General features: G+C 32.2%; 1 protein-coding gene across 7 annotated transcripts in view; it reads right to left on the bottom strand.

Moving 5' to 3' along the window:
- Positions 1–12,089, bottom strand: part of Diaph2 (diaphanous related formin 2) — a 979,330-nt gene that overhangs the window by 722,869 nt on the left and 244,372 nt on the right. For all 7 annotated transcript variants that reach the window (XM_087196779.1, XM_021247648.2, XM_087196782.1 and 4 more), the window contains 2 exons: positions 9,741–9,877; positions 7,438–7,546 (listed from right to left, as the gene is read on the bottom strand). In XM_087196779.1, the coding sequence (XP_087052905.1) occupies positions 7,438–7,546; positions 9,741–9,877 (246 nt within the window). The remainder of the gene's footprint in view (positions 1–7,437; positions 7,547–9,740; positions 9,878–12,089) is intronic.

Genomic DNA, 12,089 nt, shown 5'->3' with positions numbered 1-12,089 from the left:
ATTGAAACTAGACCCATACCTATCACCATGAACTAAACTAAGATTGAAGTGGATTAAAGATCTAAATATTAAAACAGATACACTAAACTTGCTGGAAGATAAGTTAGGTAGAACTCTTGAACACATTGGCATAGGAAAAGATTTTATGAACAAAACCTCAGTAGCACGGGAACTACCACAAAGAATCAACAACTTGGTTCTCATCTTATTAAAAAGCGTCTGCACTGCAAAAGAAACCACCAACAGAGCTAACAGACAACCTACAATGTGGGAAAAAAATTTTAGCAGCTGTACCTCAGACAAAGGACTACTATCTAGAATATATAAAGAACTGAAAAAATCAGACCCCTCAAATTCAAAGACCCAATTCAAAAATGGGCATTTGAAATTAACAGACATTTCTCAGACAAAGAAGTAAAAGCAGCAAACAAATATTTGAAAAAATGTTCAACATCACTGGTCATTGGAGAGATGCAGATGAAAACAACACTGAGATTTCACCTCACCCCAGAAAGAATGGCTGCTATCAAGAAATCAACCAATAACAAATGCTGGCAGGGGTTTGGGGAGAAAAGAACCCTTCTCCATTGCTGGTGCGAGTGTAGACTGGTGCAGCCACTCTGGAAATCCATATGGAGATATCTCAAAGAACTAGGACTAGAGGTCCCATTTGACCTAGCTATTTCCCTGCTGGGTGTCTTCCCCAAAGAATTAAAAGAATCATTCCACAGCGATATATGTCCACCCATGTTCATAGCGGCACAGTTTGTAATAGCTAAAGCTTGGAAGCAGAGGAAGTGCCCATCAACTGGAAACTAGATAAAGAAGATGTGGGTTTTTTTATAAAATGGAGTATTACTCAGCCATAAAGAATGAGAAACTAGAGTCATTTGTAGCTAAAAGGATGTATATCGAGGCCATACTGTTAAGTGAAATAAATAGGACACACGTGTAAATGCCAAATAGTTTCTCTAGTGTGAGAAACTGAAAGTGTAAATAAGGGTTATAACGATTAAAATGAATAACTGATAATCTGAAATAGGAAAAAAGGTCCAAAGATGTAGGGGTGAAGGGCGCGGATGGGGAAAGGAGAGAAGGGAAAGGAAAAATTATGAGAAAAGAAAAAAAATGGAAATGATGTCTATGTAAATAGGGAAGGGTGGAGGGGGTGAAGGATTCACAGGTAATGGGGAAACATAAGAATCAAGATACATCATGTATAGGTACAAACACCCAATGATAAATGTAAACGTATTATATACCTAAAATGTACCAATAAAATGACATAAGAATAAAAAAAAAGAAATAATTGTCACTATTTACATGTACAAATTTAAATAAAATATAATTAGCCTAAAGACCAGAATGCATCACTTAATTATGAACATGAAATAATCATTGTTTGGATTTTGAATTTATATATAAATATAAATTTTCAAACTATTATTTTTGTTATTAATTACTCAAAAATGTATAAGATGCTTACATAATTCACCATCTAATTTCATCCTCATAGAAAAGCACATGAGAGAAATATTTCCAGTATCCTCATTTGACAGATGAGGAAGTTGAGCCTCAAAGCAAATAACTTACACAAAGTCACAAGGCATTGCGGATACTCGTATTTCTAAATATCATCACCTTATTACAAATGCAGAAAATTTCCAGTACATTCAGATGTATTACAAACTCCATTCATAAATTCATCCAAAAAAAGATTTTAAGGATGAGCAAAATAATAAAGTTTAATTGTACATTATGTTCGATATACTAGGAATATCTAGCTTTAAAACTACAGATTAGAAAGACAATTATTTTAACAGTATATTGTCTAGTACATAAAGAAGTTATAGTATATCATGAAATATGAACAGAAACAGCAAAAGTAGAAAACAATTATTAGATTGGGTTAAAACTCAGTGACTACACATTCTAAGCAGTAACATATGGATAGCCTTCTATCATCCAAAATAATGGCTCCTACACTCCCTCTCCTTTAATTTCAGCCATGCTCCTCCCTACTTGGTATGCATATGCATGCAAATACATGCACACACATGTGACTACACACATAGACACAGAATAGCACCTCTCATCACAGTTTAACTTAATAGCAATTAAGTTAAGTATTAAGCTGTTTAGTTTCACTTGCCATAGTTCACATGCTCAAAATCTACATGGAGCTCAAAGCTGCCATATTGGTCAGCATGGATATAGCACAATGCAGAAAGTTTAGATTGAATAGCACTGCACTGGAGACTTTAGGAAGAAGACTTCTATCCTAATCTTTAAAACCTAAGATCCAAGGCTGGGGATTTAGCTCAGTGGTTCCAGCGCCTGCCTCACAAATACAAGTTCCTGAGTTCGATCCCCAATACGAAAACAAACAAACAAACAAAAAAACACGTAAGATCCAAAGAACTACAGAATTCATTACTGAATACTTCCTGGGTATAGTAGCTTAAAATTGCAGTGACTGAGCATAACTCACTTGTTTGTATAAATTACTGAAATCCATTTGCACCCTGTAAGAATAGACTTTAAAAGTACTGGTGGGCCTGTGTGCTGAAAGTACATTCATTGATTGCTCAATTACAAGGAAATGGCCTGAGGAACATGGTTGTGGGAGGGGAAAGAGAAAACAAAACCTAGTCAGATGTGAATTGCATCTGTTGTAATAGACATGTTAAAAGCAAAACAATTTTCTAAGTATATAAATCTTTAAGAGCGTGAGTGAACTGTTTTCCTCTTATAGTGCAAAATCACCCCACCTTTTGCCCCCCCAAAAGAAAAAATAATCCAACTACAGAGATATAAAGTAAAAAATCATGGGATTTTAAAACTCCAGAGAACATAAAATACTCTGGTCCAGTAAGTTTTTCACAAATAAATAAAAAATCCTAGTGAGATTAGGTAATTTGCCTAAGGTCACATAGCTAATCAACCCCAATGATAAGACTAGAACTCATGACCTTTAGCCTTGGATTCCCTCTACCTCTTAGATTCAGCTTTGCTGAATACAAATTGTATTAACAGTATAAAGAGTTTAGGAAACAAAGCACAGTATGTTTGAATCAATAAGTATATAAAGAAGAGTAGTGAAATACAAGTTTAGAAAGAATACAACGACCAAAACATGAAGTGTTTTGGGGGGGGCTAGGACTAGACTTTAATCCTAATAAAATATGTAAAAGCCCTTATAGGTGTTTAGCAGTGATCTGATAGAACTGAATTTCAGAAAAATAACTTTGTGCATTATGATATAAAGGGGGTTAAAATGACAAATGTTAAAAAGTCTGGGGAAATTATAAAATAGTGAGACATGACAATGGGCTGAAATTTTAAAATGTCGGGTCGGGGGGTGGACATTACGGCAAGGTTGAAAGTGGAATTGGTAGGATCTGGTTCCTGATGGAAGGAAGGATGCCAATGGTTTTAGGGTAGATTCAAAGATGACTATTATATTTATGATATATGCTAATTGGTAGATAATTCTAAGGTTAACTAGGGTTAAGATTAGAGTAGGAAAGAGACAGATAAGTGAAAAGATAAATATAGTTAAACAATGCAGAACTTGAATTGGGGACAGCTGAACATATGGGTTATGTGAGTCAGGAGGAAACTGAAAGAGAAAAGCTCAGGGGAAGACACTCCATATGACAGCTGAAATGAGGACAATGGATAAGACTCCACTTGGATCATTAAAATGAAGAAAGGAAGGACTAAGGATCAAGCTCTCTCACTCAGATAATTTAAGGACAAACATAGAAATAGGAAATTTTAAATGAAACACAGAGGTAAATGAGAAACAAGAAGAGCTTAGTATCATAGAAATAGAGAAGAGAGCACTACTGAAGAAGTGACCAATAGTGCCAAATAGTGCTGAAAAAGTCAATGTGTTGAGTTTAAAATTTGCCATTGCCTTTTATATTACAAGAGATAATGAGTTTGGTTTTAATATAAGAAAATATTCATCATAGTAGTTACAGCATGTGTTTTAGAGTCAGACTCCCTGGTGTCTAATCTGGGCTTTGCCTAACTATCCATACAATAAAATGGAAATATTATTATTATCTCTCATAAAATTGATGTGACATTTAAATGAGATAGCATAGGTGAAACATTTAGAATACAGTTTGGATTATAAATGCTATTTTTCTATTTTTATTTTTGTGAAGCATATAAGATACCTAGTTATGCATTTGGATAAGTAGATTTGAAAATGGAAAGTGGCATGAACTGGACTTATATATCTGGAGATTTACTGTGACATAGTTGGATATAAAAAGCAGGGAAGTAATTGAGATTGTTCATGGAGAAAATAAAATACGTACATGCCAATGATCATAATTACATGTATGTGTATATATGTATAGGCATGTATGGATAGAATAACGTAAAATGATAATAGAAGGTGACCACCGATAGAAAATGGAGAACATAATACCTGAGAAGTCAGAAGACAAGAAACATATTAAAATGATAGTGAAAGGACAATTACAGGTAGTCAGAGAGCAGGAAGAGAACAGTGCCAGGAAAGGCAAGGGTAGTTAACAATTTAAAAAATGGAATGATCAATAGTGCCAAGTGATCAGGATTGGAAAGAAGTCACTGGATTTTGAAATTAGAAGATCATTGTAGACCTTATTGAGAGCTGTGAGAAAGCTGGGTAGTGAAAAGTACATTAGAAAACTAGTAAAGATTATTCTTTTAGAGACATGAACTTCAAAATGAAAAAGGGAGATAAGGGGCTAGTTAGAAGCATTAAGTCAGATGAAAAGATGTTGCAATATGTGAGAATGGAGAATACACCTAAGGTAAAGAGAAGTCAATGAAGAGACAGCGTATCAAGATATACGGTTTATCTTCTACCTATTTCACGAACTGCTAAAAATAATGAAAATTTTATCACAGGTAAAATTTTACTTTAAAAGTGAACTGGAAAAAATCTGTAAGTTAATAACCTGTCTTAAAATAAGAAGGGAGAGAAGTTATATAATTGTTATTTTAAAATATTATTAATCCTGTATTTGAAAGAATTAATTCCTGCGACTATGAAAACATTTTGAGAAGTCTCAGGATACTACCAAAATAGAAAAGCCATTTTGTTAAAATACAATCATAATTGTATTTTTTAAACAACAGATTTAAACTTTTGTTTTTCATTTCCGTATCCTGAATATATTTTTGAACTTTTAGAGGATATGTTTTCTTTTACACTAAATACTCCAAATAAACCCACTTCACAATTCTTGTGAGAGTACTAGGCTCTGTATATAACAAATTACTAATTTTTGTAGCTCATTAAGGTAGGAAATTTCAAATAGTGTTTGCATGTTTTACATCTATAAGCAGGATTCAACAATCTCTTGAGTAGTTATCAAGATGTCTCTAATTTTTCCATGTTTCATGTTAAAAACATGCCACTTTAAAAATTCTATTCTGCCCAACTTGCTGCAAGATAGGAAATGTCAATACCATCTCACTGTTTGGAGTAAACTACACTATGATAGAAGCATCACTTTAAAGTATAGGTAAAGCAGTATACACATATTGTCATCATAAAAATCCAAATTTAAAACACACTTCGTCCCTTAACTGTTATGTGATTTTGAGTGGGTTACTTAGCCTCCTGGAAACTCATTTCCTTGATTAGCAAACTGGAGATAATAATGCATAATTCACAGAATTGTAGTTAAAAATTCATTTAAAAAATTCTTCAAATATGTAAATATATTTGGCCCAAGCTTGGCAAACTGAGTATAAATATAATAAAAATATTTCATTTTTCCTGTATAAACTTTCCAAGAGATGCACAAATTTAGACATATGTCTGAATGTCAATGAAATTTAGTTGTAGCCCAAATCCTAGGAACAAAGACAAAACTTTCAAAAAGTGAACTAAAAACGTTTTTAATTTTTTGGTACAGGTATGAAATTTCATTGAGATTAAATTTCATGATAGAGAAATGTATTATAAAAAGAAAAAAGTGGAAAAATCCTAGTTTTTATTTTTTAGTTTGTTTTGTGGTACTGGAAATCGAACTCGGGACCTTGCACTTGCCAGCCAGGCAGCAGAACCACTGAGCTAAATCCCCAGTCCATAAAAATCCTAGTTTTTAAAAAGTATATATGACTTAAAACCACATCATACAAGTTTAACTTACTACAACTATGTCACACTATAGATGCTCTTTACACCAGACAGTTCATCTATCTGATAGTCTCAAACTCTGGTGGAAAACAATACCAATATCTCATAATAAACAAGTACAAAATTTTGTTAGTTTTTTATCAGGTAAGAAATTTTAATATTTCAACACTCAATACTGAACGATTTAATAAAATTAAATGTGGAACCATGTTCTCTGTTGAATGACCATACAAAGAATTTAAAATATCTTTCAAAGACTGTTTTCCATGGTGCATTAAGATGCATATACTATCTATAAGAAAGAGATTACGATCAGAGACTAGACATACCAGGTATCAAATTCTGACTTATACACTGAGTCACTTTATACAAGTTAACTTAACTCATTCACCCTACATATCTCATAAGCAAAATACGCCTGTAAAGCTGTGTTGGATAATTAAATCAAATGACATATTCAAATTAAAATGTTTAATCTAGGACCAAATATTATAAATACAAGTAATAAACAGGAATTCTCATCCCTCAAGAACAAAGTTATTTTTCATAAAATGGATCATTTCCTGTAATCACCTGAAGAAAAGACAGCAGGTTTGTTATTTTCTTTATCTTTTTTTTTTTTTTGGTACCGAGGATCGAACTCAGGTCCTTGTGCTCGTGCACAAGCAGGCAATGAAACTACTGAGCTAAAATCCCCGGCCCTGTTATTTTCTTTATCTTAATAAAACAACTTTATTAAACCAAAATTCTGCATACCACACAATTTATAAATTTGTTATTTTCTGAAGGAAATATTTAGGCTGGGTCTACACAAGGCTATCAGATGAAACCCGACACACAGTAACAATTCAGTCACCTCTATTTTGGTGAGTCAGACCTATGAATGTTGCTTGAATGTCACAAAGAGAGACAAATATCATTTTCTTAAATTTCTACAAAAATCCCACAGACTTCACTAACATCTCTTAGGATAATAGCACTCACTGAATTGCTTATCCTTTGGCCCTGTTTATTACTAAGTCTTCAACTTCCTGGGATTATTACACTAATTAGTAAATTATGATATCAATGATAATCATAGGGGCCATATTCATAGTAATTTAGTAATATTTTCCTGAGTTTAAACAAATTGTTATTCTCACAAACCAAACTTCCAACAATAGGAGGAATTTTATTTTTACATTCCTTAGTATTTAAATGCAAGGTAAAATGGAGTAGGATGTCACAAAAAATGAGTACTCTAAATGTAATTCTAGATGCAATTTAAGACAAAATTAACTGACCTGTAATTGCAAAGCTTCGTGATTTTCTAATCCTTCCACAACTGGTGAAAATCGTTCCCTGTTATTTCTTTCTGCTGCAGTAGTTATTGCCCCTAAAAGTTTATCCAGACTGTAGAAAAAAACAAGGGATAAAAAAGAAGAAACAGAATGAGAATTACTTCACACACACACCCACACCCACACACACACCCACACACACTAGCATGGGTTATTCCTTTCAGTCTTACCTGTTTGTTTTCTGGTGTAAATGCTTAAATAGATCACTACAATTTTAAAACTTATTATTCAATAGTTTTAATTGACAAAAACTGTATACAGGTATATGAAGAACAATGCAAAGTTTTGAAATGCGCATTTACTGTGAAATGGTGATATCAAACTAAATGACATATGTAATACATCACATACTTATTTTTGTGTATATGTACATAAAAATCTACTCTAAGCTAATGTCAAGTACACATTATATTGTTATTAACTATGAGCACCATAATATAAAACAGGTCTCTTGGGCCGAGGATTTACCTCAGTGGTTTCGCTGCCTGCTGCACAAGCCCAAGGACCCGAGTTCGATCCCCAGTACCAAAAAATAATAATAATAGGTCTCTTGAAAAACTTCCTTCTAACTGAAAGACCATTACAATTATTACAGTTGTGTTCCTGTAAATATATTTCTAAAGATAAATATTAACAACTTTAAATAATTTAGGGCACCAAAATGAAAATTCGAATAGTCTTCAGGAAACTAATTTTTCTAGCAGACACCCTGAGAAGCACACTTGATTAGATAATGTTAAATTAAAATTTTATGGTTTTGAAGTTTATATGTTAATATAGATATTAATATAATGTAAACATAAAGTGCTAGAAAGAATGAATTATGGAATAAAAAAGAATTTTCTAAAAGAGAAATTTCAACTAATTAAAGACATCTCTATATGGCACAAGAAATTTATTTATCTGAATAAAAATATTGGTGATATCTCTACACAATGTTGATATCAAACTAACCTCCATTTATATAGTTTGCTACTTGTAAAAAATTTTTATTAGTATATGTTTGCAGTATATAATGATTACATTTGTTATGGGAAATTGGTACATGTACATAATGCATCTCAATTTTTTTCCTCTTCCTCTCTACCCTCAGGTTTTTAATTTTTTTTGTAGCCTCTTACTTTTATCAAATGACACCTGGAATGATAATTGAATTATAATAAGTATACCAGGCTAGGTTGTATTTTATGAATTAAATATTGAAATGCTAATTGACAAGCAAAATATGTCTTGTGTTTTTTGGGGGGGTTCCAGGGATCGAACTTGGGACCTTGTGCTTGCAAGGCAGGTGGCAACATCACTGAGCTAAATCCCCGGCCCATATAAATAAACAGATTTTTCTAAGATGTGTATGAAAATTTTACTTTTGCATGTTACTTCCTTTGTTCTCATTAAGAAAAGACTTAAAGTTGTAGATATTTTTGTGTAATGTTTGTCTTTTGACCTTTAAGTGCAGTAGGTAGGACTAAGCAGTATCTCATTTTATTCTAACAGTTATGAGAAAATCAATATCTTGAAACATCCCTAAATCTTTGCATGGCCTGTTCTGGTTCAAATTGAAAGTATTACTGTCACATAAAATGTTCAAAAGTGTCCTAAGTACACTTCGTTTTTATTATAGTGATTTCTCTTAAACTAGACTTATTAATGAACTCAAATTCTGGTTTTGATTCATTATTATTTCCATAAGATATGATCCAAAGCATGTTTGACCACACTTGCTAACTTTGGAATATACATACACAATAAATATCAACAGCCTATTCTTTTTCTAAGAGATTAGTTTATTGCACTCCATAAATAATTCCTCACTTCAGTTTTTGTAGGCAAGCAAAGTACATTCTGTTACAAAGCAATAGCACAAAATAAAGGCATCTAGTTAATTCAATTAAAGAAGTAAAGATTTCCGGGTGTACAACATAAAATATGCATGTATGTATTTGTGAAAATAACTGATTTTTGCCCATTTTTCTAATGATTGCTTTACCTTCAGTAGCATAAAATTATTTATTTTGAACTCATCTTTGAAGAATTTCCCATTAGAAGTCTATTAGTTTAAACCTAGTTTTCATAATATCAACAAAAAAAGCTAAAATATAAACAGACAAGATAAAAATGTCAGTCAATAATTTTCTAAACTCTATTATTGTTTTCATGCAATTTATCTAAAGAAACAGAACATAAGTAAAACTCATCAATTTCAAGTGTCATTTTCTATGCAATTAATATAATATAGAAATACTTACATGTTCTCTTCTCCAACAATACAAATAGCAGAAAGTATTTTTACTATTTCAGTCATCATGTTGGGTTGTTTGGGATCAATTGCTCTTGCCAATAGTAAAAGACTTCTTTCATCTCCTAAAATCCTTTGCAATCCAAACTAAAAGAAAAAAATCATTAGTCAAAATTAAAATGTCTATGGAACATACCTTTAATTTTAAAGAAAAGCAACCTAAAATGATTTTCAAAAACACCCACACTTCCACACTGAGGTGCTAAAATATATAAATGGTTTTCAAATTCAATTAGTTACCTATTGTTTTTTATTTAAACTGACTATATCTTAGAGTTTTTGTCCCTTGGTCAGATATGAGCTCCATTAGTCTACTGTACAATTTCCACAAAAATTTGAGAGAAATATGGGAACAATTAGTATTTCTTCAACAAAGAAGAACATGTGAAACATATACTAATATGATTTGCTAATACAATTCTGTCCCACTGGGTATCCCTGAGGAAGTCTGGAATTTATAGTTAAATTATTCAGTATGTTTGCATGGGAAATTAAGTGAATTTAAAAGCCCAATTATGGGGCCGGGGATTTAGCTCAGTGGTTTCGATGCCTGCTATGCAAGCACAAGGACCCGAGTTCGATCCCCGTTACCAAAAAAAAAAAAAAAAAAAAAAAAAGCCCAATTATGTACTATATGCGAGTTAAAGAAGTGATAAACCTTGACATGGATTTTTCACCCCTTCTTGTTCTTACCCTCCTCCTTTCTACAAAGGCTATGAACCCAAAGATATGGCAGCTGGGTTTTATTAAGTGTCACAGTCAGTAGGCAGAGAAGGCATCATTTTCATTTATTTTCTAGGCATGAACCCATATATGTATGTGTACACACACACACACACATACACACACACAAACAAATAGATAAAATGCTACAGAGAGCTTAAAACTTGGGTTTTTCTTATACTGAAGAAGGTAATGTTTTCTTTCATCTATGTTCCACAAGCTATTTCTTATATTTCTCATGAAATACAGTTGTTTCATTTTACAGTGTCTTGGTGAAGTCTGACAATGTTTCATGAGAGCAAAATTATCACTTCAAGCTAACCTGTAGTTAAGTATCAAATATATGAACAATAGCATGGTTTTTAATTTAACTTCTAAAAGAACTTAGAGGAAGGAATCATTGCTAAAGCTCCTAAATGTGACTTTTTTCAGGTAAAAAGATATTTATTAATATTTAGAGATGTAACAGTTTTTAATAATTTTGAACATTATTTCTTTAACAGTTTTTCAGTAACAGTGTCTAAAGAATACAATATTTAAGGTTAATATATCAAATGACCTTAGGGAATTACTGCAAGATGCCAACATGGCCTAGCATCTTAGTTCATTTTCCCTTCATCTTTGCTTAAAAAAAAACAAAAAATCACCCAGAAGGTGAGTCACTGTTATGATCCAGTGGAATGCAAGCTAGGAATAGGACAGAATTTGGAAATCCAGCTCTGTGTTGATGGAGTAAGGCATTCAGACTTGTCAGTCACTTTAAAGAACACCTCCTGTTGCTGTACTTTCCTGTCAAACTCTTCTAGTGTCTTTTCCCAAAACGTGACTTTAGCATGGATCCTAATAAATAAGGAAACATGTGGAAACAAGAAAAGATGAAAAATACTGGGAAGAGAAAAGAAAAAAAAAGGGATAGGATGTGTATATATAAAGGTGGCCAGTACATAATAAAAACTAAGAAATATAAGTAAAAAGCACATGTATTTTTTTTAAAAAAGCACATGTGTAAATCTGAGAGCTGAATAACTACCACAGTTACAAAACTTAACAGCTTTAGAAGTCAATTAGAATGACAATGAAATATTTTAAAATTTCAAGATTTTATTTATTAATAATAATTTCTAATATGTAGGAATATACCAAATATAAAAATAAAGACATGAGAAATATACCAGAAAAACCACTCAATCCAAACATCCAAGCAATATTATGGTAATGGAAGTTAAGGAACAATGACTTGCTTTTTATGGTTTTATTGTTCCATATATTGCACAGAGGGAGTTTCTGAAGTAAGTAATCTAAACTCTTTGGGGCCACAAAACATAATTGCTCTTTAAGTCATTCCAGATGAAAGTTTCCTTTCTACATTTGGACAATTTATTCTAACATGAAATGAATATAACACTGCATATTTTCTATCCTCAATACATATTTATGCCTATTGTTTCAAATGCCTATAACTTTAAAGACCAATTTATTCATGTTCTGAGGACCTATATGTAAGACATAAACATGACCTAACTTAAACTTAGTTTAGGATAATCCACGAAAAATCATCCGTTCTTCAAAACTGACA

Source organism: Heterocephalus glaber, unplaced genomic scaffold (genome assembly GCF_053883595.1).
Source record: "Heterocephalus glaber isolate CG9 unplaced genomic scaffold, H.glaber_assembly_v1.0 deba00001613, whole genome shotgun sequence".
Lineage (NCBI taxonomy): Eukaryota > Metazoa > Chordata > Mammalia > Rodentia > Bathyergidae > Heterocephalus > Heterocephalus glaber.
Note: the sequence above shows the minus strand (reverse complement) of the source record. Positions and strands in the feature narration are given on the sequence as shown.